The sequence below is a fragment of the Canis lupus genome, chromosome 18 (genome assembly GCF_011100685.1).
Source record: "Canis lupus familiaris isolate Mischka breed German Shepherd chromosome 18, alternate assembly UU_Cfam_GSD_1.0, whole genome shotgun sequence".
In the NCBI taxonomy this organism is placed as follows: Eukaryota; Metazoa; Chordata; class Mammalia; order Carnivora; family Canidae; genus Canis; species Canis lupus.
In genome coordinates, this window is record NC_049239.1 from 47677138 (window position 1) to 47703691 (window position 26554).

Below are 26554 nucleotides of genomic sequence, written 5' to 3' on the forward strand. Positions count from 1 at the left end.
ACCTCAGGTGGGCCCCTGATGCAGTCACAAGCGTCCTTAGAGGTACAGCAGGGAGGCAGGGGGCCAGAGCCAGAGGAGCTGCGAGCAGGGGAGGGGCGCAGATGTGGCCCCACTGGCTTTGTCCTGAGCCGAGGGATGTGGCGCCTCCAGAAGGAGCCAGCCCTGTCGACACCTGGAGTTCAGCCCAGTGAGATTCATACCGAAGTCATATCCTACCGACCTGCCAGCGGGCACGGTGCCCTTGACACCAACTCCTGGGCACTCATTACACACACCCTCCAGGGGACGCATCCCTCTCCACCCACCGTGTTCTCTCGCTGGACCTCTGGGTGATGGCAGGTCTCCACTCACATCCCAAGCCCTGGCCCCCACGGGGTGACTCCCAACCCTGCCCTCCACCCCTGAACCTCCTCGGTGTTGGCCTTCAGGGCCTGGCATCTGCTGGTGTCGCCAGGCACATGTGTCACTGCTCCCAAGATCACACTTCCACACCAGCGGCAAAACACCTGCTCACTCCGCCAGGCTGTCCTACGCCTGGTCTGGCTGAAGATGCACCTGCCCCGACAGCATGGGCCCCATCCAACCTCCACCCACACAACCAGCCTTCCGTTCAAGAGAAAGACTAACCGCTCGTCCCTTCAGACTCCTGCCAGGGAGCAAGGCCTTGGGTCTAAGAGCCCCAGGGCACCAACAGAGGGGCAGAGAACACCTGGTCGCTGCCTTGAGCGGGAGCCCCTCTCCTGCACCCCGGGGTGGGCGCCCCGCCGCTCCGTCCTGTTGGGAGGGGCAGCTCCGGGAGACAGCGATCTACCGGCCAGAGAGACGACATCTCCGTTCTACCACAGGCCTCCTCCTGCCACTGAGACGCATCAGGAGCTGATGGTGTTGGGGACAGACAGGTGCGGCACCCTGGTCAGCTAGGAGACCCACTTGGTGCAGAAGTCCAGAAGGGAGGTGGCCGCCTCGAGATGGCCGGCCACGTGTACGCATGAAAGACGGATAGACTTCTGCTCAGATGTCAGCCCCAGGTAGTGCGCTGGCCGGACTCAAAGGACAGCTGCGCTGAAGGAGTCATGTCCTGGGCCGAATGTCCGTGTGTCCCCCAAATTCACATGTTGAAGCCCCAACCCCCAAGGCGACTGTTTGGAGGTAGGTCTTCAGGAGGTCGTAGGGCTAACTGAGGTCACTGGGGTGGGGCCCTGATCCCATAGGCCTGGCATCTTCACTAGAAGAGGAGACCCCAGGGCTCTCCACATCTGCCGAGGGAGGGCGCTGGGACAAGGCACGTCTGCAGGCGAGGAGGGGGGGGCCTGCCAGGAACCCCGTGGTGGGGTGGACAGCCAGCTGCACCCCCAGAGCCAGGCTCTGAGTTGTCCTGCTGTGGTGCCCATGGACTGGGACGGTCAGCTAGCAGGCGTGTTCACAAACTCCACCACCCCAGCCCTCCCACTCCCGGGAGCTAAGTATGCCCCAGGCCCCCATCCTCCTGTCCCATGCCCCCGTGCCCCCCAAGCCAAATCTCTCAGGGACATGCCCATTCCCCTCCTGCTCTCTCTCCAGCCATTGCCACCAGGTTCCTGCCCTGGCCCCTCCTGTAGAGTCCCCTAGCCCCGTGGCCAGCCCCAAGGCCCCCTATACCTGAGCACAAGCACCAGCAGCCCCAGAACAGCCTCTCTGCCTGGCTCCAGGGGCCTCTACTCTCAGTGTCACTCCCACCGCTGGCTGCCCCGCCTCGTCTGTGGCTCTCCCTTCTCTGTCCATGTTCAGTCCCGTGCTGGTCCCAGCTGGTCTCGCAGCTTTAAAGGGCATTGTGTCACCTGGGGACTTCCAGATTCAGGCGTGTGACTCACGGCTAGACTCCAGGGCCCCGTGTAACTGCCTACTACTATGCACCTCCACGGGGGTGTCTGGAAGATGTGTCAGAGCCAACACTCCCAACACTGGGCCCTGACCCCACACCCCACCAAAGGCCAGCCCATCCTTTCGGTTGCTTGGGTTGGCCAGGCGTCCTCACCCCACGTCTGGTCCACCAGCACATCCTGTCGCTTCTCCTGCCAATACCAGGAGCCAAGCACGCCTCGCTGTCCCCAGCCTTACCCCGCCCCACCCTGCCAGGCCGCCCCCGCCAGGCCAGACCTGGACTGATAGGAGGTGAACTTGCTGCACCACTCTTCAAAACCCTCCAGGGATGTCCCCCCTCATGTAGGGAAAGGCGAAGTCCTTAGGATACCAGCTGAGGCCCCGCTGCGGGTCCCCCATCACACTCCCCGACTGGACCTTACAAGCCACCGGAGAATCAGGGACCGGCCACCTTGCTGCCCGCGGGGGCAGGAGGTCAGCTAGCAAGCAGGAGCCTGCAGATGGGGAGGGGATGCTCCGTGCCCCCTCATGGTGCATTCCCAGCTTACCAGCCCCTCCGACGGGACAGGCTGCCCTCCTGGTACGGCTCGAGGTACAGTGCTTGGCCTCATGGCTCCTCCAGCCCCTCTGCACTCAGCACTGACCACCAACATGCCCCTGGCCAATCAGGGTTCCAACCTTGCCCTGACCTCTTGCTGTAGGTGACCAGGGGCTGGGGGCCCCTCCCAGACACCTCAGGGCCTCCTGTATGGCAGGCTCTGTGCAGGAAGGAGGGAGCACAGTGACCCCAGAAAGGCCTGTTGCACGACTGGGGCTCAGCTGGCAGCAGGGATCTGGGGGGGCATTCCCATCACCCCCTAACCGAATGCCCCCGCTCTGCATTGTTCAGCTGTAGTCAACCGCAGCCATGAGTGCCACCCGATGCTGGGTCCTGTATCCCAGCAGATCACAGGATACGGGGGGCACCTCATTCCCACAGCCCCCACTGCACCAGGACCTGGCATCTGTGGGCCACCTGTCCCCTGCCTCATGCTCACCCCGATCACCTCTCCTCACAGCTCCTCAGCTCCCGGGCCCCTCTATCTCCAGCACCCTTGCCTGGCTCCCCTGCACTACACGTGTGAGTGACAGAGCGTGGCCCCACCCCCAGGGTGTCCTTAGCATCTGCGCTGCCCGACTAGTTCCCTGATCTTTCTCGCTCGTCACCACGCCCCTCAAACATCCAATGCCTGCCCCCCACCCTTGCTCGGCTGGTGACCCTGCTTCCTGCTTCACCGAGGACAGTCACTGCCCTGACCCTACACCACCCCTGACGGCATCTGTGCCGTCTACTCTGCGGCCTCCTGTTGCCATGGACATGTTGGCTGGACTCCCAGTAAAGCCGACTGCTTGCCTGGCCACTTGCTCTCACCTCCCCGTGACACCAGCTCTTCAGCCACGTCTTCCTGCCTCATTGGCGACTCTGTTCCCGCCCCACTAGACCTCTCTCATCGCCCCTTAAAACACCTGCCCTTGTCCCATTGCTCTTGCGAGCTACCATGCTGTACCTCCCCTCTCTTGCAGTGTCAAACTTCCAGAAAGAGCTGACCCCCAGTCCTCTCAGCCACCACCCACTCTCCTCCAACCTGTCCTAGCTGGGCTCCCAGTTATCTCCCTCGGACAAGACTGGGCTTTTCAGACAGATGACTATGGCTCCCTGTCCTAGTCAGCTCTCACCACAGGACATTTGCACAGACTGTTCTCTGGACTCCTCAGGCCCTTATAAACCAACTTCTCAAAAAGGCTGTCCCTGGCCATTCCAGTTACAAGCCCACATTCTCCAACTCTCCCCGTGCTTGCCCTGGTTTTCTCCGTAGACTTTCCACACCCTACACACATGATTAGTTTCCTATTACCAGCCCCCTCCCACTAGAGTAAAACAGGAATTGCTTTTCTGTTTTGTTCATGGCACCGAGAGCAATGCTGACACGTGGTACCCAGCCAACTGTTCCTTGAGGGGTGAGCACATCAGAGTGCAACAGGACCAAAGTTAGAATGAGAGGTTAACCTGTTCACAAGAACCAGCAGGGCAGAGTGCGTAGACCTGAGGCTCTACCTCAGCATGTGAGCAACGGGGGTGCAGTATGTGACCACCGTTCCTACGGGAACAGGAAACAAACACGGCAGAGGAAGCATGACTGCAAGGTTTATGCTGCTGCAGACAGACTTCTAAATACCCATGAGGAAAGGTGGGCAGCTAAAAGTGATGAAAAGACGTGAGTACGTGAAGAAATGGCAGAGAGAACTACTTACTTTCTGAAGTGACAACTAGAAACCTTTCAGCACCCAGAAGCCCACTCCCACGCTGGACAAAATCATCGTTATTTTTTGCTAAAATGTTAAATCCCAGAAGACAACGGACAAGAGTTGTGAGGGGAAATGTTGCAATGAAATAATCACATGACAAGTCCACCTCTTGTTCAAAGCAACAAAACAAAACACACCCATATTCTCAATGGCATCAGGCTCAGGATATGCACCAGCCGTCACATCCTTCCTGACGTATCACTGCCTTATGGAAGCCCCGCAGGCAATAGAAGAGAATGAAAACTGACAGGATGTGCATGAGAACCATGAGAATTTTCTCTCAGCTACAGGGCACTGATTTCAAATTATCATAATTAGGAAATACCAAAAGTCCAAAGTAATATTTAACAGAGAAGACATTTGAGGGACGCCTGTGTAGTTCAATGGTTGAGCGTCTGCCTTTGGTTCAGGGTGTGATCCTGGGCTCTGGGGTCAAGTTCCGCATCAGGCTCCCCACAGGGAGCCTGCTTCTCTCTCTGCCTATGTCTCTGCCTCTCTCTGTGTCTTTCACGAATAAATAAAATATTAAAAAAAAAAGAGAGAGAGAGAGACATGCAGGATCCAAGATATTCAAGCTACAAATAGAAAGATGGATGGACAGATGGAGGGATGGGTGCACGGATGGGTGGGTGGGTGGATGGATGGATGGATGGACAGAGAGATGAATAGATTAGTGGACAGATGAATGGATAGGTGGACGGATGGATGGATGGATGGATGGATGGATGGATGGATGGGTGGACAGATGGATGGGTGGATGGATGGATGGATGGACAGACCAATGGATGGGTGGACAGATGGATGGACAAGTGGATGGATAGGCTGATAGATGGATGGGCAGATGAATGATAGGTGGATGGGCAGATGGACGGATGGATGGATGGATGGATAGGTGGACGGATGGATGGACAGATGGATGGATGGATGGATTGGTAGACAGATGAATGGAGGGGTAGATGGATGGACTGATGTAGAGATGAACAGATAAACAAATGACAGATTAAGTTCTTGCCCCCCCTCCGCTAACAAGGAGCAGTGAGAACACCTGAGCGGGGCCTGCCTAAGAGAATTGGAGATGTCAAGGCTGGAGAAGCCTCCCAGCCTCCACTGTTCACCCTAAAGGTCAGCTGAAATTTACCTGGGGAACAACAGGGAGGCTCTGAGTTTTTTTTCACTGGCGAATTCATGACAAAGTATTTCTGGTCCACATCAGAGGAGAGCTGTCTGGTTAGGAGTGAAAACTAGATGTAGGATGTGGTGGGATTGCCCAGGAGAAAGAAATGGGCAAAACTGCCTGAGGTGGGGTAGGGAGATAGATTCCAGACCCAGCACAATGGAAGAGCTCCTAGCAGGTGCAGCTGGTCTGAGCCGGGCTGGTGGGCGGGGCGCCAGAGGGAAGTGGTGTTGACTTGTCTCCACACCGAGTCATCATGAAGGTCTGGAGCAATGATGTCCCATGGGTGCTAGACGTGGCCTGAGCCGTGGGGTGATGTGACCCCCACACCATGTCTTGCAGACGCAGTGAGAACTGGCTGGGGCCTGGAAACACCGTCAGGGAGCACACACCCTTGGAGATCTGGGTGCTAGGAGTCGGATACACGCACCTCTCGTCCACGTTGGCTGACCCCAGCACCAGCAGTCCACCACGAGCGCCCCGGGCCCAGAGGCTCAGCTGAGCAAACAGATATGCCAGGACCATCCTTAGCCGAGCCTAGGGGACACAACAGGAAATGTCACCCTGTGCTGGACACAGGGGGGCACATGCCCACTGACAACCCGCTCCTCGCACAGCTCCAGAGAAAGGGAGCCCAAGTGGTGTAGGAGCTTTCTAGCATCCAGAGAAAACAGGGTCCTCCTGGCCTAAGAGCTGCTCAGCGAGTGGCGCCTGTATCAAAGATGGGGTGATCCAGAGCTGGGGAGCCAAGAGCTCCAGTCATGGGACGGGGCTGCAAGGAAATCCCGGCCCCTTGTTCCACCCTCTTCACAGCTGGCTGTCCCCCGGAGGATGGACAGCCACTCTGGCTGGAAGAAAAGGGACAGAGATGGGCCAGAGCCCAGCGGCTGGATCCCAGGGTCCTCTTTCTCCGCACTGACCGGCCGGGCTCCAGCTCCTCAGCAACCTGGGAGGGAGGGCGGGCATATGGAGCCACTCCCGGAAGATGCAGAAACCCCACACGCACACCTGCGTATCACATCTCACCCACCAATTCTCGCACACTCACACGCGTATGCACTCATGCTCATGCACAACCACACACGTGTGCATGCACTCCCGCGGCATTGCCCACGAGGCCCCATGCGGTGACCGCGGCCCGGCTGGGAGGCTCACCTGCACGTTCTGTAGCGCCAGGTTCTCCCTGCTGCTTCCACCGTGAGCCGCGAACAGAGGCCTCTTACCCGTCACCAGGCTGAAGATCCCCACGACGGCTGTCACTGCTGGGTCGATGTTGAGACCAATGTGGTGGCTGTAGGGGACAGGGTCGGTGTGTTCAAGGTGTGTGCGTGCATGTGTGGTAAAACACACAAAGCCCCAAATACACCATTTCTACCATGTGAAAGTGCATACTCAGTGAGTGCACTCAAGGTGCTATGCAGCCCGTCCCTCTGTCTAGTTCCAGAACCTGCCCTGCAGCCCCCGTCCCAGCCCCTGACCATGACCCCACTCTCTGTCTGCAGGGTTGCCCATGGGGACATTCCTGCTCTCTGTGCCTCTTGATGCCTGGCATATTTCACTGAGCAACACTTTTCCAGGTTTATCACAAGGTACAAGGTATCTGAGCATCTCTCCTTTCTGAAGCCAATTGATACCCCATTCTGTGCACAGACCTCATCCATCTATTGCCGGACACTCGAGCTGCTTCTACACTCAGACTGCTGTGTATGGCATCACCATGAATGTGGGCACAAATATCTGAGCCCCTGCTTTCTGTTCCCTTGGGGACATACCCAGGAGCAGTGCTGCTGGGGAGGGGGCAGGCTTTAGCTGACCTCAGTGCATAGACAGGCAACTCCTCATTTTTTCCCCCAGCAGAAGAACAAATGGAAGACCCCGAATGGACTGAGTCTCCCCGTCTCCACCTTCCTCAGGTACAGGGAACCAGCTGGGTAGAGAGAGTAGCAGGCTGTCACAGAGCCAGCGCCACCACCCCCCTTGAGCTGTGAGTGGGGTCTTGGCTCCCACACTGGGGGAGCCCATGACCCTGGTGGCCGCTGCCTGGGACACAAGGAAGACAGGGAGGAGGGGTGATAATCCAATAGAGCCAGGGTCTGGGGGGACCTGAAGCCGTTTCCCTAAAACCTGGCTCACGATGGGCTGCAGCAATCTGTTCAACCCCCACATGCACATCTAACCACGGGTGTGGGCTCTGATCCCATTGCTGGGGCCTGCCCATGCCCCACACCGGCAGCCTCCCCTACCTTCCGATCTGCTGGGCCAGCTCCTTGGCTCTGTCACATGTCTCCTGGGACGAGTTCTCGCTGGCCATGTAGCAGGTCGTCAGCAGGCGCCCGCAGAGGTCTCGGGGGTCCTGGGGTGTGTAGCTGAGCTGGTCCACGATGGCCCGGACATCAGCCAGCACTTCCTGGTCTGAAAACCACCAGATGGCAAGTAACAGGTAGTGGCCAGCTGCTGTGCACTGTGCGCGGTGCTCAGCACCCAGTCCCTCCCCTGCGTCCCGGCAACATCTCCATGTACGTAGCATCCCCTTCACTTTCCTGGAGTGCACACCAAGGGGATAGTCAACACACAGTGCACGGGGAGGATTTTGACCCGGGTCTTCCCACTGGGCCACACTGCCAGCACACAGCGGCAGTGGGCATCTGATTCAATGGATTCAGCCACACTGGCCCAAAGCCCCATGAAAGGACTTTGATGGCCTGCTGCCCCAGGTCCTGCTGTGACATCTGAGCGCATCTGCACAGCCTCCTTCACCCACGATGGCCATACCCTGGGGTCCCCCAGCCCAGTCCTCACCCCCTGGAGCCTCGCTCAGACCAACGGATGCCACCTACTTCCGTTCCTCACGGCCTCGCAGACCTGGCGGCACATGGAGTAGACGAGGCAGGCGGTGGCTGCGCTGTCCACCCCACCACTCAGGGGCAAGAAAAACCCGGCCTGCAATGGGCCAACCAAGTGCGGGTGTGAGGTTCCTCCTGAGCCTCGAAGGAGCTGTGTGCCCCAAACTTAGCCCAGCTCCAGCCACAACATGGGGAGGAAGAAAGATGCCCTGCATGTTTCAGAAGGACTTTCTAGAGGGAAAAGAAACCTCTCACTGTGAAGAGCACTTAGGACTAGTTCTCCACAATAAGTTACAGATGTCATGACCACAGAACCAGTGGGAGATGGTGTCTCGTCACTCTGAGTGTCATCAGACAAGACTCCAAAGACGGAGTCAAGCCCCTGTGTGCCTCTTGGCCTCTGGCTAATGTAGACTAAGCTTCTGACTGAGGCAGCTTGAAGAAATGCTTGCATTTAAAAAAAAAAAAAAATCACCAGTCTGCCACAGAATCAGACACAAACGCGGGAAACCTTACCTGTCGGCTGCGTCTTAAAAAGTCCCAGAGCCAGCAGGCGGGTCCCAGGCTGGGGAGCAAGGGGAAGTGTGAGGTCTGGTAGTTGCTGACCTGGTCAGCAGTTTACCTGGGGGCAGGTGCCAAGGTAGGAGCAGCACTGGGGACACCTGCCAGTGGTGGGGGCCCTCCCAATACACCAAGTCTCTGTTTTAAGCATTTTATGTGAATAAATGCATTTTGGTCTCCAAACAGCCCTGGGAGGTAGGTGATCTCTTTGGCCCCATTTTAAAACAGAAAAACTGAGATACAAAAAGGAAAGGAGGGGCAGAGCCTTTGTACCCAAGTCCCCAGGCTGAGGAAGCCAGGCAGTCTGGCTGCACCGACCCATGCCTTCAACCCCGAGGCCGCACGGCTTCCTCCTAACTGGGCGCCCACCCCGGGCAGGTCCTAGGCACCAGCTGCCCGCACTGCTGCGGCCCCTGTGGCCCCAGGAGCAGCACCACCCCCACGGGCACGAAGAGGCAGCCCACCTGATCTCCTCAGCCGGACTGTGGTACATCCACTCGACGGGCTCAGACGGCGGCTCCAGCAAGTCCTCGCGGCATGAGAGAGCAAAGTCCACCTTCACTCGGGGGTAGGGGCTCACCCGGCTGGCCTGATGGAGATTCAGGACATGACGCCCCTGCACCCCAAGCCCTCGGGGGCTGCTGCTCTGTCAGCCAGCAGGAACGCACATCGAGGCCACAGCGGTGCCCTCGCTCCCAGCGGGATGGCTGGAGTCAGACAGACAGATGGTACCGGTGTTGGAACCCTCATACATGGTAGGGGCAGCTGCTGTGGACAGTCAGGAGTCCCTTCAAGATGAAAGCACAGAAGGTTCCCCTCCCAGGTGCGCCCCCAAGACAAAGAGGAAATGTCCTCATGAGAACTTGCACAACGTTCCAGAGCATCATCCATCAGAGAGCAAGTGGACACGTCCACGTGTCCTGAGTGGACGGGTGGATGGTCACCCTGTGGTGTACCCTTCTCATGGAATATTCTTTGGCTGTAAAAAGGCATGAAGCCCTGACAGCTGCTACAACCTGGACCACGTAAACGTTCTGCTCAGCGACAGAAGCCAGATGCCAACCTGATTTCGTCTCTGTGCAAGATGCAGAACAGGTGATTTCAGACACGGAAGGCAGGCTTGTGGTTCCCGGGCCAGGAGGGGGATGCGGGGTCTGGGTTCCTTCTGTGCTGACGTACTGGTGGCTGCACAACCCCATGAGTGTGCCAAAAACCACCGAATCCCAGGGGGGCATGGGAACAACAGCTCCACAATGTGGTCATTAAAAACCATTTTAGGGGCACCTGGGTGGCCGGTGAAGTGTCTGCCTGCAGCTCAGATCATGATCCCGGGGTCCTGGGATCGAGCCCCGCATTAGGCTCCCTGCTCAGCGGGGAGTCTGCTTCTCCCTCTCCCTTTACCCCTCTGTCCTGCTCTCTCTCTTAAAAAATTTTTTTTAAAGAGCCCCCGGGGCATTCGAGCACCCGCATATGTCTTTACGAACTCACCGCCAGGTTTCGAGATGAAATCTCCGCCCTGTAGCTTCGGACATCCTCCAAATCCAAAGTTGCGGTGAGGACTTCCTGGGGAAGAGGTTTCGGAGAGAAAGTGTGATTTCCTGTTTTTCCCACTCACACGTGTGATTTGGCTGTTTTCATAGGTGTCCCAAGTTGCACATGCAAGTCACACCTTCTAAGGCAGGGACTAGGGACCTGTGGGTTCCCAGGGGTCCAGCCAGCATTACTGACCCAAAGCCCTTCCCTCTCCTTGTTGCCACCAGAGCCTCCAGTGAACTCAGACACGGGGCAGTGGGACCTTAATCCCGGCACAGGACCCGATTCCACCAATCCATATCTGCCACAGACTTCTGAGACAGTGTCTCCCTCTTTTTTTTTTAGTGTCTCCCTCTTAAAAAGAAGCATGGGAGGGCCACTTTTCTGCTTTATGCGTGGTTATATGGAGATGAGATAGCTGGAGGTGTTGCAGCCACCCTGTGATCAGGAGGAGAGGCAACCCCAAATCCAAGCCCACGCAGGGGAAGGCCAAGCCGGGGTACAACTGAGAGGTGGGTGGAGCCAGAGCCCCGGCAATCCACGTGAGGGCCTGGATGTGCTGCCTGTGTGACCGCGGGTGACACTTCACTGTCTTCAAACCTCAGACAGGAGTATTAAGAGTCCAAGTATACCACAATATAGAAAAAGAATAAAATCTCAATAGAGAGCAAAAAAGAGAAGGTTCTAATTCATATACATGATCCCTTTCTTTATGAAAAAAAAACAAACAAAAAACTCCGTTAGTTATGTCACGAAAACATTGTGTCATTGCATGTAAGTCGGGGGCAGTGAGAGCTGGTCCTGTGCAGCACCGCATGATGCGAGGCAGCTGCAGCCACCCCCTCCCACCAAGAGGCCTGTGGGCAGCTGCCGTTGTCAGCACTGGGCCCAACCCAAGCTGGACACATCCAGAGAGAAAGAGAAAAAGGAGCTTATCTGTCCTCCAGTTCTCTCATCATTTCCCAGAGTGACGGACCACCAAAGCCATGGTGCTTCCCACGAGACAAAACCAAGGGAAGTGTGAGGCCACAAAAGATAAAAAGACAGAGATGGTGTGAATCTTTTCATGAGCAGATGGCCCCATTCCATTCTTCCCCGAACGCCCGACCGAGGTGTCCCTCGGTGTCAGAGAGCCTGTGAGGTTCAAAGAGCCCAAGAAGCGCGTCCTAGGGAAGGGTCCACGGACCTGTGGCTCTGTGCGATGGCTCCGTGTGCCAAACAATTCTTTTGGATCATGTAGGAAGTGGCAGGGCAGGGATGCCACGTCCCTCCCCGAACACTCGGACGAGATCAGAGAATTCTAGCCTGAGGGGCCCCAATGGGAGACGTGCTTGCCAACACCTGGGTGTGTGCTTCAAATGCAGGTCTGCGAGGGTCCAGCTGTGAGGCCTGCTGGGCCCGGAACCTGCTCTCCTGGTGCAGCTGACCCTCAACCCATGCCAGTCAATCCCTGGCAAGGTGCACACGTCTCTGACACCCAGCCCAGGGTCTGGCCACACAGACCGGGCCTAAGGACGGCCGGCAGTCCACTGGGGTGAGGAAGACACACTCACTGCCTTTTGCACGAACTTGACCTTTCCAGTCAAACCCTTCCGTCTTCATTGTGGCTAATGCTGAATACTTGGAGGCCTTTGGGGATGCCATCAAGTGGCAAGCAGGGCCTGGGCGACCATGGCAGGGGTGTCCCTGCCGCCAAACTCCTGCCCATCGGGTAAGAAATCATCATGGAATTCACTTGCTCCACTTTGAAACCAAGTTTGGTTTTATAACCAGGTCCCTGACGACAACCCCAGCAAGGCTGTGAAGGAACCAGGCGTCACCTGGCCTTGCTGACGTGAGCACAAAAAAGTGAATGATGTTAGAGTTACGGAGAATTTACAACACGCTGTGAGCTTGCACTGCTACTAGCTGCCTCTGAATTAGCATTTCTGGGGATCCCTGGGTGGTGCAGCGGTTTGGCGCCTGCCTTTGGCCCAGGGCGCGATCCTGGAGACCCGGGATCGAATCCCACATCGGGCTTCCAGTGCATGGAGCCTGCTTCTCCCTCTGCCTGTGTCTCTGCCTCTCTCTCTCTCTCTGTGACTATCATAAATAAATAAAAATAAAAAAAAAAATGAATTAGCATTTCTACCCGTCTGCCCCCCAATTCAGGTGGATTCAGTGATAGGGGGCTAATGCCGCGTGAGGGCCCACCGTGAAGCTGGGGCTGATGATCTGAACCTGCGGTGGGGCTGGCCTGCATGTCCATTTCTGGCAATAACAGCAGTATCCTTTTGTTTTGAATTTAAAAGCAAAAACCAAAACAAAAGGGAGAGCAAACAATTCTCCCCGAGGACTTTCTCCTCAGGTGCCTTCCCCGGGAGGGACACTGGGACATTCGTGTCAAACATGGTCAGACGGACGACTGGACAGACGGACAACTGGACAGACGGCGCCCACACCCATGTTCTCTGTAGGGGGGGCGAGTTTCCATCAGCTTCGCAGAGGCCTGTGCCCCAGCAAGGGGAAGACAGGCCAGGCTTCTCAGCTTGCCCTCTTGACTGTGACCTTGCCCCTGCCGTGTCCCTGTGCCCCGGGGCTGCAGTGACGCCTCTTCTGAGTGCATCCCACAGCAATCTGTGCAGACACGACCAACCCCAGCCAGCTGGCTGTGTCCAGTGAGACCACATGGCCCCTCGGAGCAAGGCCTCCCCCTGAGGAGCATGGGGCTCCCAGGACTCAGGCCAGGGTAGCACTGAGCCTATAGTTAACACGCATGTGCCTGGATGTGTGGGGAAGAGTGAGTGGGTCCCAAGGGGCCTCACTGAGCTCTCCTCCGCTCCACTCTTGTGAATGGGGACCCTCTTCGTGCACATACTAGGACCTGCTCCTGCTTATTCCCAAGGAGGGTTCCAACCCCACATCTTCCTGGGGGGATCCGGGGGTCACCCACTCTGCTCTCACGACACAGCCTGCCCCCCACATCACCTGCCTGTTGGCTTGTCCCCAACAGTGACTCTGTGAGGCTAGGGTCCCTCATGTGCTGCACATGGGTGACTCACAGGCTGTAGTAGTCTCATCTGTCCAGGTTGGGCTGCATGCTATGTGGGGGCCCATCTCCTGATTGTGGCCAAGGTGGAGCCATCACAGCAGGCAGGACTTGCTATGAGCCGCATGAGCCCCCTGGCTCTGGGGGTCTTCGAGGAAACAGTCCTGAGCAAGAGCACAGTCACAGAACCGAGTAGACGCTCCCTCAGGCATGCGAGCCCGCTCTTACCACGTCGTCCAGAGAGAACTGAGACCCTTGTGCGAAAATGTGGCCGTTCATCGCTATCAGGGCACACCCGTCATAGTAGAGCCGGTCCCCATCACAGCCCTTCTGATTGGCCAGCAAGTAGATCCCACCATTCTGGAAAATGTGAGCGGTAGCAGAGGTGTCACCTCCCACCATGCCATAAATAGCTCCCTGCAGGGAAACCGCATGCACACAGCCGGAGGCCTAGGGCTGGGACCCCCGGGCCTTCCAAAGCACCAGGCATCAGGCCCAATGTCTGTTACCGCCTCCCAGCAGCCTTATACGACTGGAGAAGGTGGGGGGTTCATGGAACACAAACCCCACACGACAAAGCCAAGACCCAAACCTGGCTTTGCTGAACCCAAACCCATCCTGTGAGTGACCAGACGACACAGCACCTCGCTGAGTCATGCTGCCCAGCAAGAGCGGCCACCTTGCAGCCCCATGCCTACCTTGGTGGTGGCCATGGTCACCAGGTCCACTCTGGCGTGGGCTTTGCGCAGCACGTGGTGGCTGCCCGAGGCATTGGTAAAAATCTCCACGCCATCCAGACCCATGTCCACGTGTGGGCTGTGGGCAGAGGCAGTTGACAGGAAGAAGAGGGCTGTGTGCCCTGACCCTGCCCTCCCAGCCCCGTTATCTCCATAGCCCATGGCCACGCCGACAGTGCTGCTGTGTGCACGGGGCTGGGCTGACCTGTGGGGTGTCCAGAGCTCCTCGCAGATCTCACTCCCAATGCAGGTGTCCCGGGTGGCCAGCACTGCGTCTCCAAAGGGCACAGTTTCCTGCAGAGGATAGGGTGCATGAGATCCCTTAGTCGTGCCCCATCTGGGATGTGTTCTAACCTTGCTGCCCTTTTGCTTCCAGCCCTAGTGAGTCCCTCCTTAGCTTGGGAGCATTCCTAGCCCAGGTGGCCCAGCACCTGTTGACATCTCTGCTAACACGAATGGCCTGTGGTCACAGCGTTCACTAGCTGGTGGCTGTGCTCTGGCGTGGCCACAGGGCTCACTATGGCTGTGACAAATGGCACTCCACTCTTGAAGTTTCCATCAGCATACATTCCTATAGTCATTGTTATTAAGAGTAAAGAGTCTTGGGAAGCTTGGGTGGCTCAGTGGGTGGAGCATCTGTCTTTGGCTCAGGTTATGATCTTAGGGTCCTGGGGTCCTCCCTGGGGTCCTCCCTGCTCACTGGGGAGCCTGCTTCTCCCTGTCCCTCTGCTGCTCCCCCCATTCATGCACACATACTCTCTCTCAAATAAATAAAATCTAAAAAAAAAGAAAAAAAAAGAGTAAAAGCTTCATTTCATGAGGGCCACTCCACGCTGGCTGTGGCACTATGGACTTTTCTGCATCACCCACGCTTTTGACAGTCTGACTGGTTCGGTCCCCACCCCTTGCCCCAGGTCTGCCATGACCTGAGTCTCATTCAAGAAACCTGAGGAAAATCCACCGGTTCCTGGGTGGCAGGGCCAGAAGTGGCAGGAGCTCAGGGGTCAGGGGTGGACCCTCCCTAGGCTGCCAGACAGGTGTGATGAGGCCCTGAGACAACCGTGTGCTGACTGGCTGTGCGGGCGTGGAATGCTCTGACAGGCATGCTGACCTCTCTGGTACACGCTGTCCTAGGCCCAACTTGGCCACCTCTCTTAAACCCAAAGTTACAATGAGACAAGAAATAATCCTGAGGCTTGGAACGCCCGTGTCCCAGGGCACTTGGTCAGGCTCCATGACTGCAGGAGTGTGTGAGTTCAACACCCTTTACTGCTGAGGGCAAGAACCACTGTGTAAACCTGGCTCTTTCTTCTTTGATGCCTCCTGCCAAGGACAAGCTCACGGTTCACTGTGGCTGTGAGGAAAGCCCTCACCCAGGACCCCCACTGGCCGCTGTGGGACCGTGGGGTTGCCTGGCACCTCGCAAATCTGAGCACGTTGGCACGGCTGGATTCCACACACCATCTTGCCGTGACAAGGCCAGGGCTTGGAGCAACAGGCTGGTAAAGCACAGACCCAAATGCATGCTCACTGACCGCACCCCACCCCCGGCCTAAAGTGTCCACGCATGGCAGGTCCTGGGCTGTCCGTCCCTTGTTCCTGGACACACTTTAATCCAGTTTCTGGGACCAATTCACACAGCCAGCTTCAACCAACTACCAAGCAAAATCCTTCCAACCACAGACTATGTCCCACACCAGCTTAGTGCGTCTCTGTTGGGATGGTCTGTAGGATGCTACAATCCCGGAATGAAATGGGGAGCATCTCACTCAGGACTACTGCAGACAGGTCTGTTCCAGAGACAGCGCCCCCTGACCCCCACCCCGGAGACACAGACACACGGAAATCCACACACAGACATAGTCTATCCTGGGTCAGGACCATATTAAAATGTGCTCGCTGTTGCAGTTCATGGTCAGATGAGTTTCCAGGTCACCTTGGAGGTGACCCGACCTGGCTGCGAGTCCCTGCCCAAGCTTCAGCCTGCCTGACCCTGACTATCCATGGAGAAGGTGCTGAGCCCAAGCTGGCCCCTGGAAGAGCCTCGCTCACAAATCAAAGCCCATGCCAGAGACACAGTCTGGCTCTTGAGAGGAGGTAACCTCTGTCCAGGGGCCAGGGCAGCCACTGTCCTCCAGGGAAGAGACAGAGGAAGATGCTGACAGCCAAGAGGCAAATGGAGCCGGAATCCGGTGGGAAGCAGGGGAGTGGGACCGTGTTTCAGCTCAGTCCTCCCTATGATCGGCTGAATCCCTGCCAGCTCCGCCACTGGAGAGATTCTATAAATCCTGGTAGTGTAGTAATTAGGGGTAGAGAGAACTTGGTGTTGTGGACTGAGCTGCATCCCACTCAAATTCCGATGTTGGAGCCCTGAACACCAGCACCTCAGACTTGTGACCGTATCTGGAGCTGGGTCCTTCAAAGAGGTGGTTACGGTAAGAATGGAGTCACCAGGGTGGCCCTGATCCCATACAACCAGGTTCCCTACCAGGAGAAGCACACAGACATGCCCGGAGGCCGACCGCATGAGGACCCAGGGAGAGCACAGCCATCCACACACACGCAGAGAGGCCTTAGGGGGACCCCGCCTGCCTGTGCCTGGACCTCGGGCTTTAGCCTCCAGGACTAAGAGGTAAGTATCTGTTATTCCACTACGTCTCCTCCATCTGTGGTGCTTTCTTATGAAATTAATACACTTGGCAACCAGAATGGGCACTCAGGCAGAAACTAGAGAAGTCACAGCCCTGCTAAAACACCCCTTCTGTGCCCCCAGCTTCCAAGCACCCATGAGAAGTGGGTCGAACAAGGTTCCAGCCATCAGCCCTGCAGCTTCCAGTAGGAAGATGGTGGACGAGGCCGCCAGACAAGGCTGGATGATCAAAGCTCTGAAGGCCTGGCCGGCAGGTCCAATGGACAAGACAGATTTCTGATGCTGGGTCTTCACAGAATGAATAGGCCGTGGGGTAAAGTCTTCCTTGAACTGTCCTGCCCCCGCTAATTTGGCTTCTAGGGTGGCCCCTGGGCCCAAGCTGCAGCCCCAGCAAGAAACAGCCCACTAAGGCAAGGTGGGGACTCCTCCCCAGCTCCCTGGGAGTCCCAGCCCCCCTGGGAACCCTGGCAGGGTGAGCCAGAGGAGAGGGCGAGGCACGAACAAGCAGAGCATCTGCGATGCAAGAGAATGGAGGCGCCCCCACCACTGGGGGTTCCATCCTCCCTCAGTATGCAGGAATCTCTCCCTGTGTTTGGTTTTGTTTGTTCGGCAGCCGGGGCAGTTCTGGTAGCCTTGCCCCAAAGGGTCCTCCTCCACGTGCCACACCATTAGCCTAGAGCAGTGACGTTTGGCTGGAAGACAAGATTCCATCCAGACACTCACCTGCTTTGTCACGTCCTGTATCATCCGGGGGAGAAAATACTCCTCTGTTTGCCTGGGGAGGGAAACACCACAGATCTAAGGATGAGCACACTGGGGGCTGCAAGCTCATGATTCGGTGAGGGCTGTCAGGCACTCACACCAGCCACTGCGATCGACATCAGGGAAACAGGCGTACAGGACGGACAGATGAAGCTCTGGGGCATCTTACTCAGTGACACCACAGTGCCCAGGAGCTCAACCGCCTCAGCTTCCCCACGCCCTGGTGTCCAGGGCTCCTGAGACATGTGTCATGGGCATTCTCTCAACAGTGGTTACACTTCCCCAGGGGGAAATCTAGGTGGAATGTCTGGGTCCAAAGGATCACACCACACCGCCTTAGCCTGATGCACAATTACAAACCTACGTTATCCCTGAAATGGTTGAATTATGCTCCAAAGTGTACAAGATGGACAGAGTAGAACACACAGTACAAGGCCTCCCAAGGGGCCGCACAGAGAGATAGAAGGTGATCGAAGGTTCACAGACCCGTCCGCATGTAGGCCATTACAAGACATACTGCCTGAGATGTTTAATTGTGTATGTTTGTTTTTTCAAGAAACAAACAGAATTCACAAGAGCCTTCCAGGATGACTTCAGTGCTTTTACTTAGGTATAACTATAAGGCTGGGCCATTGGAGGACGCTGCCTTCTTGCCCACACTAAGAACAGGGATGGGGACATGTGGACACTCTGCTGACTTCTAAGCCACCCCGCCACCCCACAGGAAGCCCTCAAATCCATCAATTGCAGGTTTGCCGATGGCCACATCACTGCGTCAAAATTCACTTTAAAGAGAAGAGCCCCCCCCACCCAAGGCCCCTTCCTTTCCTTGCCCTCCACCCCCACCAAGACCCACTGAGCACCAGGCCAAAGCAAGAACGCCAGGAGACAGCATGTGCTCACCTTTGCTCTCAGTCTCTGCTCCAAGGCCGGCGGTCACCTTGCATGTGGCAGGTGAGCTTTGCCAGGGCTCGCCAAGAGCCAGAATAGCATGAGTAAAAGTCCGCCCTGTACCTTCTCATCCAACGCTTGCCTCAGGCTGGCCCGACCTCTTCCCATGGTTCCCATACCCGCCTCCTCTGAATGGCCTGTGCCCTTCTCTGGCTGGATGCCCTTTCTTCCCAGCCAACATCCTTGGGAAAAATTCTAGATGCGTACTCCTGCCAAGAAACCAGTTTTGGCCATGTCGATCAAAAGCCTTCTCTGCCCCCTAGGAGCTACGAGAGTCCCCTGTGCCCCCCGTCTTACCATGCTTAAATCTCAGGGTGCATCTAAGAACATAATGAAAATGAGTAGATTCTTAAATTATCTGCAGTCAAGAACTGGGTTATTTTTTTCTAATATCTTAAGAGGCCTGAACGAGTCATGTGGTTACTACTAAGGCAGGGACATGGTAACATGCCCAACTATTGTGACCATTTTGGCACAGCGCTCAGAAGGAAAAATCTCTGTCGTTTCAACGGTGCCAGAGCATGAGGTGGCTGCTCCAGCTTGGTGTCTGCAGCCACCCCTTCCACAGGCATAATCACACAAGCCACAGTCTGAAGGAGCCACCGTGAGACCCACACATCCACATGGCAGAGACAAGAGATGCAATGCTCCCAGGAAATTCAGAGATAACACATCTCAGTAGGAGATCTCAAAGAAGAGATGATCAGAGAATATAAAAAGACAGAAAGGGAGCTTGCATAGGATGAGAAGGGTCTGAAACACCGGACGGGCACAGATCTGCAGGACAGAGTCTCCCGGGGAGCATGGCACAGAGGTCAGGTTGGCAACAAACCACAGGAGAAGATGCGGTAAGTGGGCAGAGAGCAGAGGAAAGACCCATAAGACCACGGACCCTTGATGCCCGAATGCAAAGGCTCCTGGACAACAACAGCAAAATAACAAAAGCCTCTGAAACTGGGAAATAAGAGAAATGTTCACAAAACTCAAGTCCCTCTGGTAGGTCAAAACCACTGGGTGTACGTGACAAGGAAGGTAGAGGCCACACTTGGCTGAAGCTCTACCCGCGGAGGAACGGCCGTGCCACTGGCTGCGCTCCCCAACAGCCAGTGACCCCCGTCACTTGGCCTCACTGTGACCCCCTCTGTCCCCACTCTGCTGGTGCACGGGGGACACTGCTGCCCCTCACAAGGCAACACCCAACTTTTCCAAAGTCCCAGTTGGCCTGGGATCCTTGCCGGGACCTGGCGCTCTCCGACCGTTTAATTTTGTCACTCTGGTGGCGCAGAAAGAAATCTCGCTGTGGTGCCAGGTTATATCAACCTGAGTTCTAGTGACATTCAGCATCTATTCACACATTTGTTTTTCACTTCTATCCAATTTCTATTGTTCTTTGTACCTTTATTTTTTGCTTGAGTTTCTCTGATTGAATATTTTTTCTGGTTTTTATTGATTTGTGAGTCCTTTATACACCTAAGCAGTAACCTTTGGGCATTTGACAAATATTTGCTGGGTCCCCACCACCTGCCAGCTCTCTTCTCAGAACTAAAGAGACCACAAGTACATGGGTGCCATGTTAACATCCATCAGATGCTGTGCTCAGCGCTTTACACACAGATTCATGTCATCCTCATGTCATTCATGACCACAACCCCATGGGATCATTGCCATGACCGTCCCCAAGGTGCAGAAAGTCAGGTTGCTTTGCTGGCCTGAAGTGGCCCAGCCAAACAGTAGAGTCAGGGTTCGACCTCCCACCTCCAAGTGACCACCTGCTCTTTAAGCGCTACAGACCCCACTGTGCGGCCCGGATCAACGAGGGTCTTCAAAAAAGGTGCTTTACGTAAGAAAATATGAGAAAATGAGAAACTTAAATTTTAGTAGAGATAGAAAGATGATAAAATCTTCTAGAATGTGGGAAAGGAAAGATAAGAGCAGAGAAGACAGTCTACAAAGTCCAATCCCCCAACAAGAGGTGTTTCAGAAACAGAAAACAGAACAGAAACTTCCTAGAAAGGACGGACGACCTTTCTCAAAACTACAGGATTGGGGTCTCCGGGTTACGGGGCCACAGAAGACCTCACCCAAGGCCCATATAACAAAATTGAAAAACACTAAGGATACCGAGAAGTTTCTCCATGTGCCCTGGGGAAAAGAAAATAATGAGATGAGAGCAAAGAAGATGGAGTAGTACCAGGCTTCTCCCCAGCAAGGGCGTGAGCCAAAGGCAATCCTTCAAATGATATGTTTAAAACTATGCACAAAAGTTATTTTGAAGCTAGGTTTTTTGTTTGTTTGTTTTTTTAAATTCTGTAAAACTATTCATCACATGTAAGGGTCCAATAAAGACATCTGAAGGCAGGGAAGGTGTCCAAAAATTCAGTTTCCTTGGGTCGCTGCTTACAAAGTGTGAAATTATGATTTATCATAAGAAACATTTGGTCTTCCTGGCACTGAGCTCCCAAAGCCCTTGGGATTTTCCAGAGATAAAAGCCACAAAGGTGTTGTTACATTAATACATGTTGGTAGGGAAAGCTCTCACGGTTGCCAGGGCAGCCAAGCCACGAGTCTGGCAGTTGAAGATCCTCCAGACCTGGGGAGAGAGCCAGGCTGGGGGTTAAGTTAGTGGCCAAAGGCCAGTGATTTAATCATTCGTGCCCTATAATGAAGCTTCCAGAAAACTGCAAAGAACGAGGTTCGGGGAGCTCTTGGTTTGGCGACCACACGGAGACCTGGGGAGAGTGGTACACCCCCATGGCCTGCCCCGTGCCTCTCTCCCACCTGGCTGTCCTGATTATATCCTTGAGGAGTATGCCATTATTTAGAAATCAGCCTCAGGAGGGCATGGTGGGAACCTCTGGAATTTACTGGAAGCCGTGTTCCAGGGAATGAGCAACTCGTCAGAGAAAGAGAGGCAGGCGGCTGCTTGGCTCAGGACTGGGAGAAGAAGTCCCAAGAACTGTGCAGGAAGCGGGCATACAGAAAACCCCAAAGTTCTCCGACGCAAAAATATGGACCATTTGAAGGTAAAATGTTGAAAGTTCTACCTGTAGTAGCAGCAGTGGTACATAAGCCCCAGTAACCCCACAACAGAACAAGGCAGGGTTTCTTGCCCAAGGGTGATCATGCCCCCAGGCGATGCTTGGCAAAGTCTGGAGACATCTGAGGCTGTCACACATGGACTACCTATGGGAGGTGCCAGGGAGGCTGCCACGCAGAGGACGTGCAGACGACAGCCCAAAGCAATGGGCTGCAGGATGGCTCCAGACACAAGATGCCCAGTGGTTGATAAATTTTCTGTGATATATTGGCTGTACTGTAACCAGTTGCCTCAAGACAGCTGCACCTAAATGGCCGGAACTTGTCCCAAATGCTTACAAATCCCCCCAATGATGTGGACCGAGGCTGCGTGGGAAAGACATGAACGGAACATCCACGCAGTAGTCTCAAACTGTGCTTCCCTGCGCCAGGCACAGGGTCTTACCGGCTCCTTGACCACGGGGTGAACCAGCGCAGCTCCCGGTAGTTGCCTTCGTTGGCCAAGGCCATTTTGGGCCTGATGAGCAAGATCCTCCTACAGGCAGAAAAACAGGATGGCTCCTGAGATGAACACCTGGTCACAAGGAGCAGCCCACAGGACCACCCTCCCCTGCCAGTGGATGATGACAGAGCCACTAGACCCAGCAAGTGTGCTATGTGGGTGGCTGAGGTCCAGGGACCCCAGGGAACGTGAAGACTGCCTCGAGCGGCTTCTGGGCAGCAGCCCTATGCTATGGTCTCTCTCCTTCTAACACCTGCAGGCGTCCGTGGTGGGCAGAGCCCAGGAGGAGGAGGGACGCCTGTGTCACCTGGGCACTCCCTCCCAGCAGCCACCTACCTATTGAGGAATATCACCCTGCAGTTGTAGCGGACATTCCGGTGCAACACTGGCCTGTGAAGAGAGGGGACATGCACGTGTGTCTGTGAGCAGCAAAATCACATGTCTGTTTTAGTACAAAGCACCCTCGGGCCTGTAAGAGAGTCAGAAGGTTCCTCTGGGGCTTTCTCAAAGGGCCTCCGCCATGATATAAGTTCTAAACAGGAGAGACCCTTGTAAATGGAGCGCAATCGCTCCCTCTCAGGGCTCTTCCTCTCCTCCTGCACCATTCTCATACCTCGCAGGGGCCGCCCCTGCCTCTGCACACAGCTCCGTCACTGTATCACCTCTCCATCCCCAGTGACCTCTAGCACCAGCCCCTGTGCTGGTTCCAGGTTCCCCTTCAGAGCGCCTCCTGACCTGTGACCCGCACCCCTTCTAGGAGGCAGGTCTTGGGGCTGGGGGTGGGGCGGGGGAGCTGAATACATTAGTCCAGCACTGTGTCTGGACCCCTCCCACATGGTACTTCACGTGTCCCCCCGTCTGCAGGAAGCCAGGCCCTCTGCCAGGGCAGAGCTGGGCAGGTACCAAGGACATCATGACATAATTGCTATTTCATTCAGAAGCTTAGAGGTCCACATAAATGCTAGATTTGAAAACAAAATACCTTTATAAATATGACTGTTTACATTCTTTTTTTTTTTTTTTTTTTTTTAGATTTTATTTATTTATTCATGAGACAGAGACAGAGAGAGAGAGAGAGGGGCAGAGACACAAGCAGAGGGAGAAGCAGCCTCCAGGCAGGGAGCCTGACATGGGACTTGATCCTGGGTCTCCAGGACCAGGCCCTGGGCTGAAGGCGGTGCTAAACCACTGAGCCACCTGGGCTGCCCCAGGTTGTTTACATTCTAAGAGTGAGAAGTAGAAAAATAAAAATAGGATTATAGGGGCGCCTGGGTGGCTCAGAACGTTGAGTGCCTGACTCTTGATTTCAGCTTGGGAAACAATCCTGGGGTTGTGAGACTGGGCCCCACATCGGCCTCCCCGCTCAGGGAGGCATCTGCTTCTCTCTCTCCCTCTGCCCCTTCCCTGCTCTCTCTCTCTCTCTAAAATAAATAAATATTTTTAAAAATAGGATTATAAACTCCAAGCCAAGAGAAGAACGCAGAGCACAGAAAGGAAGCAGGGGAGGACAAGAGCCGGAATGAGCGGCCGTGGTGGCTACACCAGGACGCCCAGGGACATCCACGTCCTAACCCCTGGAGCCTGTGAATATATTACCTCACATGGCAAGAGGGGCTTTGCAGATGTGATAACTGAGTTACAGACCCTGAGACAGGGACATTATCCTGGGCGACCTGGGGACGCCCAATGTAATCACAAGGTCTTCCATGTGGGAAGAGGGGGTCAGAGCAGGAGCCAAGAGTGTGGAGCGGAACTGCAGGGGAGCACTGCTGGCTCTGAAGGTGGGTGACAGGTCGAGGGATGCAGGAGCCTCTTGAAGCGGGATCCCCCCAAGAACTTCCAGGAGCCAGCCTGGCTGACCCAGTTTTCACGTCTGATGTGCAGAAATATAAGACAAAAAATTGGTGGTGTTTTCGTGCCTTACATTTGTAATAATTTCTCACAGCAGCAATAGGATGGAAACATGTCAGAATCACGATAAACGTGAACAAAGTGGGTTAAAAATCCCGTATGTGTGCTGTTGAATGAGGCCCCAATCAACGCAAGTCACAGTGAGGTGGGAAAGAGGGCTGGGCCCACGCAAGGCCGTGCTAAGGTAGAGAAGGCACACCTGGCTCTATTCCCACCAGGTAGAATTGACCTGAAGACACAAACAGGAAACATACACAAGCCCACTGATGCGCTGTCACTCCGTAGGGATGGCACAGACGCACAGGAGCAGTGATGGAACCCCACCCATAGGGGCTACGCCTGGGGACCTGTCTCTACATACCTGCACCATACACACCTGCCCTTGGGGACCTGTCCCTATGTACCTGCACCTGTACACACCTACACCTGGGGACCTACCCCTACGTACCTCCACTGTACATACCTGCCCTTGGGGACCTGCCCCCTAGGTACCTACAGTATACACACCCGTGCCTGGGGACCTGTCCCTATATACCTGCACCATACACACCTGCCCCTGGGGACCAGCCTCTATGTGCTTGCACTATACACACCTGCACCTGGGGATCTGCCCCTATGTACCTGCACTGTACACATCTGTGCCTGGGGACCTGCTCCCTATGTACCTGTACTGTACACACCTGCCCTTGGGGACCTGTCCCTACATACATGCACCGTACATACTTGTCCTTGGGGACCTGCCCCAGATGTACCTGCACTATACACACCTGCACCTGGGGACCTGCCCCTACGTACCTGCATTGTACCCACTTGCACTATACACACCTGCGCCTGGGGATCTGCCCCCCTATGTACCTGCACTGTACACATCTGCACCACACACACCTGTGTCTAGGGACCTGGCCCTACATCCCTGTACCATACACATCTGCCCTTGGGGACCTGCCCCTAAGTACCTGCACTGTACACACCTGCACCTAGGGACCTGCCTCTATGTACCTGCACTATACACATGTGCGCCTGTGGACCCTCCCCCTATTTACCTGCACTATACGCACCTATACCTGGAGACCTGCCCCCTATGTACCTGCACTATACACACCTGTGCCTGGGGACATACCCCCTATGTACCTGCACTGTACACACCTGCACCTGGGGACCTGCCCCCCATGTATCTGTACCATACATACTTGTGCCTGAGGACCTGCCCCCTATGTATCTGCACTGTACACACCTGCAGTATATACACGTGCGTCTGGGACCTGACCCCTACATACCTGCACTGTACATACTTGTGGCTGGGGACCTGCCCCCTGTGTAACTGCACTGTATACACCTATGCCTGGGGACCTGCCCCCTACATACGTGCACCATATACACCTGCACCTGGGGACCCCATCCCCTACATACCCACACCAGATATACCTGCTCCTGTGGACACCCTCCCCACTTACTCAAGCTGTATATACCTGCACCTGTGGAAGCTGTACCATCCAGAACCATATGGTCCCAGGAGTTAGCATTAAGGGAAGAAAGTGCCATCTGTGTGACAAGGTGAACACTGCCCTCCCACCTGTGCAGTGTGCTCCCACACATGCAGAAGCTTCTGGGGGAACCTGCAAAAACTGTGTCCCAGAGCTGCCTCTCCTGGGAGACTCAAGGGTCTACAGGCTGGTGGGGGTGGGGGGTGGGGTACAAAATCCGCTTTCAACATCAGGTCTTTCCTATTTGGAATGTGCGGATTCCAGGTCCCTGAGGGTCAGATGGTGCCAGAGAGCTCACACTCGAGCCTTATCTTCTGAGCTTGCCTTCCCAATGCCTGCGTTGGCACTTACATTCCCACATCACAGATGATATCCTGAGTGACTGGAGATTCAAGAAGGGCAGCCAGGACTTGGAGCGAGTGCAAGAGGGTGTCCGACTCATAATAATGATCCCAACATCCATAGCCACTGCAGAGGAAGGGAGCAGACAGGTGAGCCCTGGATACGTACTAGGGGAACCCCAGAGACACATCAGAGTTGGGGAGGAGAGGAGCCCTGGGGAAGGTCAGCAGGGGCCGATGAGCTAATGGGGTCAGAATGTGCAGGGGTGCAACCAGGCACTGGTGTCTTTTCAAAACTTCCTGGGTGATTTCACCACGCAACCAGAGTTAGGATCACTGTTACAGAAGAGGATGCATTTCCCTGGAAATTAAGAAACCCCCAGCCCCAGGCTCTTTCTCCAAGCTTTCAGTTACTATGAAAAATTCTCTCTTGTCTGTGTGTCTGGCTGTGGATTTTTTTTAAACTTTTAATGGAGCCAAAATCACACAGATCTGCAAAACTAGACCCACAGACTGCATTCCTCAGGCAAGGATGATCATTAATATCACTCCATTACCACTCACAGAGCGACTCTTAGTTCTTGCTACACATGCTTGTGCTGGGAGCAGGCAGGATGGTGTCCTCCCAAAATGTGTGTCTACATCCCAACCCCCAGAATGCATGAATATGACCATATTTGGGCAAAGGGTCTTTCTTTACATAGGGAATTAAGGATCTAAAGAGGAAATGAGCCCAAATGATGAGGGCAGGTCCTGAATCTAACAGAAGGATGAGAAGACCCAGTGAGGGGGCGTGTGAAGAGGGAGATCACAGAGGGATGTGGCCACAGGATGA

General features: G+C 55.2%; 1 protein-coding gene across 5 annotated transcripts in view; it reads right to left on the reverse strand.

The window, feature by feature from the left end:
* The window catches only part of NADSYN1 (NAD synthetase 1), a 37969-nt gene that overhangs the window by 6460 nt on the left and 4955 nt on the right, over window positions 1–26554 (reverse strand). For all 5 annotated transcript variants that reach the window (XR_005373544.1, XR_005373546.1, XR_005373543.1 and 2 more), the window contains exons 3-16: window positions 25730–25846; window positions 22320–22373; window positions 21927–22016; window positions 17456–17507; window positions 14288–14376; window positions 14044–14161; window positions 13574–13705; window positions 10273–10347; window positions 9249–9373; window positions 8740–8788; window positions 8218–8320; window positions 7624–7792; window positions 6536–6671; window positions 5811–5917 (exon numbers count right to left, since the gene is read on the reverse strand). Coding sequence is in view for 2 of the 5 variants with exons in the window: in XM_038563617.1 (XP_038419545.1) it covers window positions 5811–5917; window positions 6536–6671; window positions 7624–7792; window positions 8218–8320; window positions 8740–8788; window positions 9249–9373; window positions 10273–10347; window positions 13574–13705; window positions 14044–14161; window positions 14288–14376; window positions 17456–17507; window positions 21927–22016; window positions 22320–22373; window positions 25730–25846 (1416 nt within the window). In the remaining 3 variants the exon portion in view is untranslated. The remainder of the gene's footprint in view (window positions 1–5810; window positions 5918–6535; window positions 6672–7623; window positions 7793–8217; window positions 8321–8739; window positions 8789–9248; window positions 9374–10272; window positions 10348–13573; window positions 13706–14043; window positions 14162–14287; window positions 14377–17455; window positions 17508–21926; window positions 22017–22319; window positions 22374–25729; window positions 25847–26554) is intronic.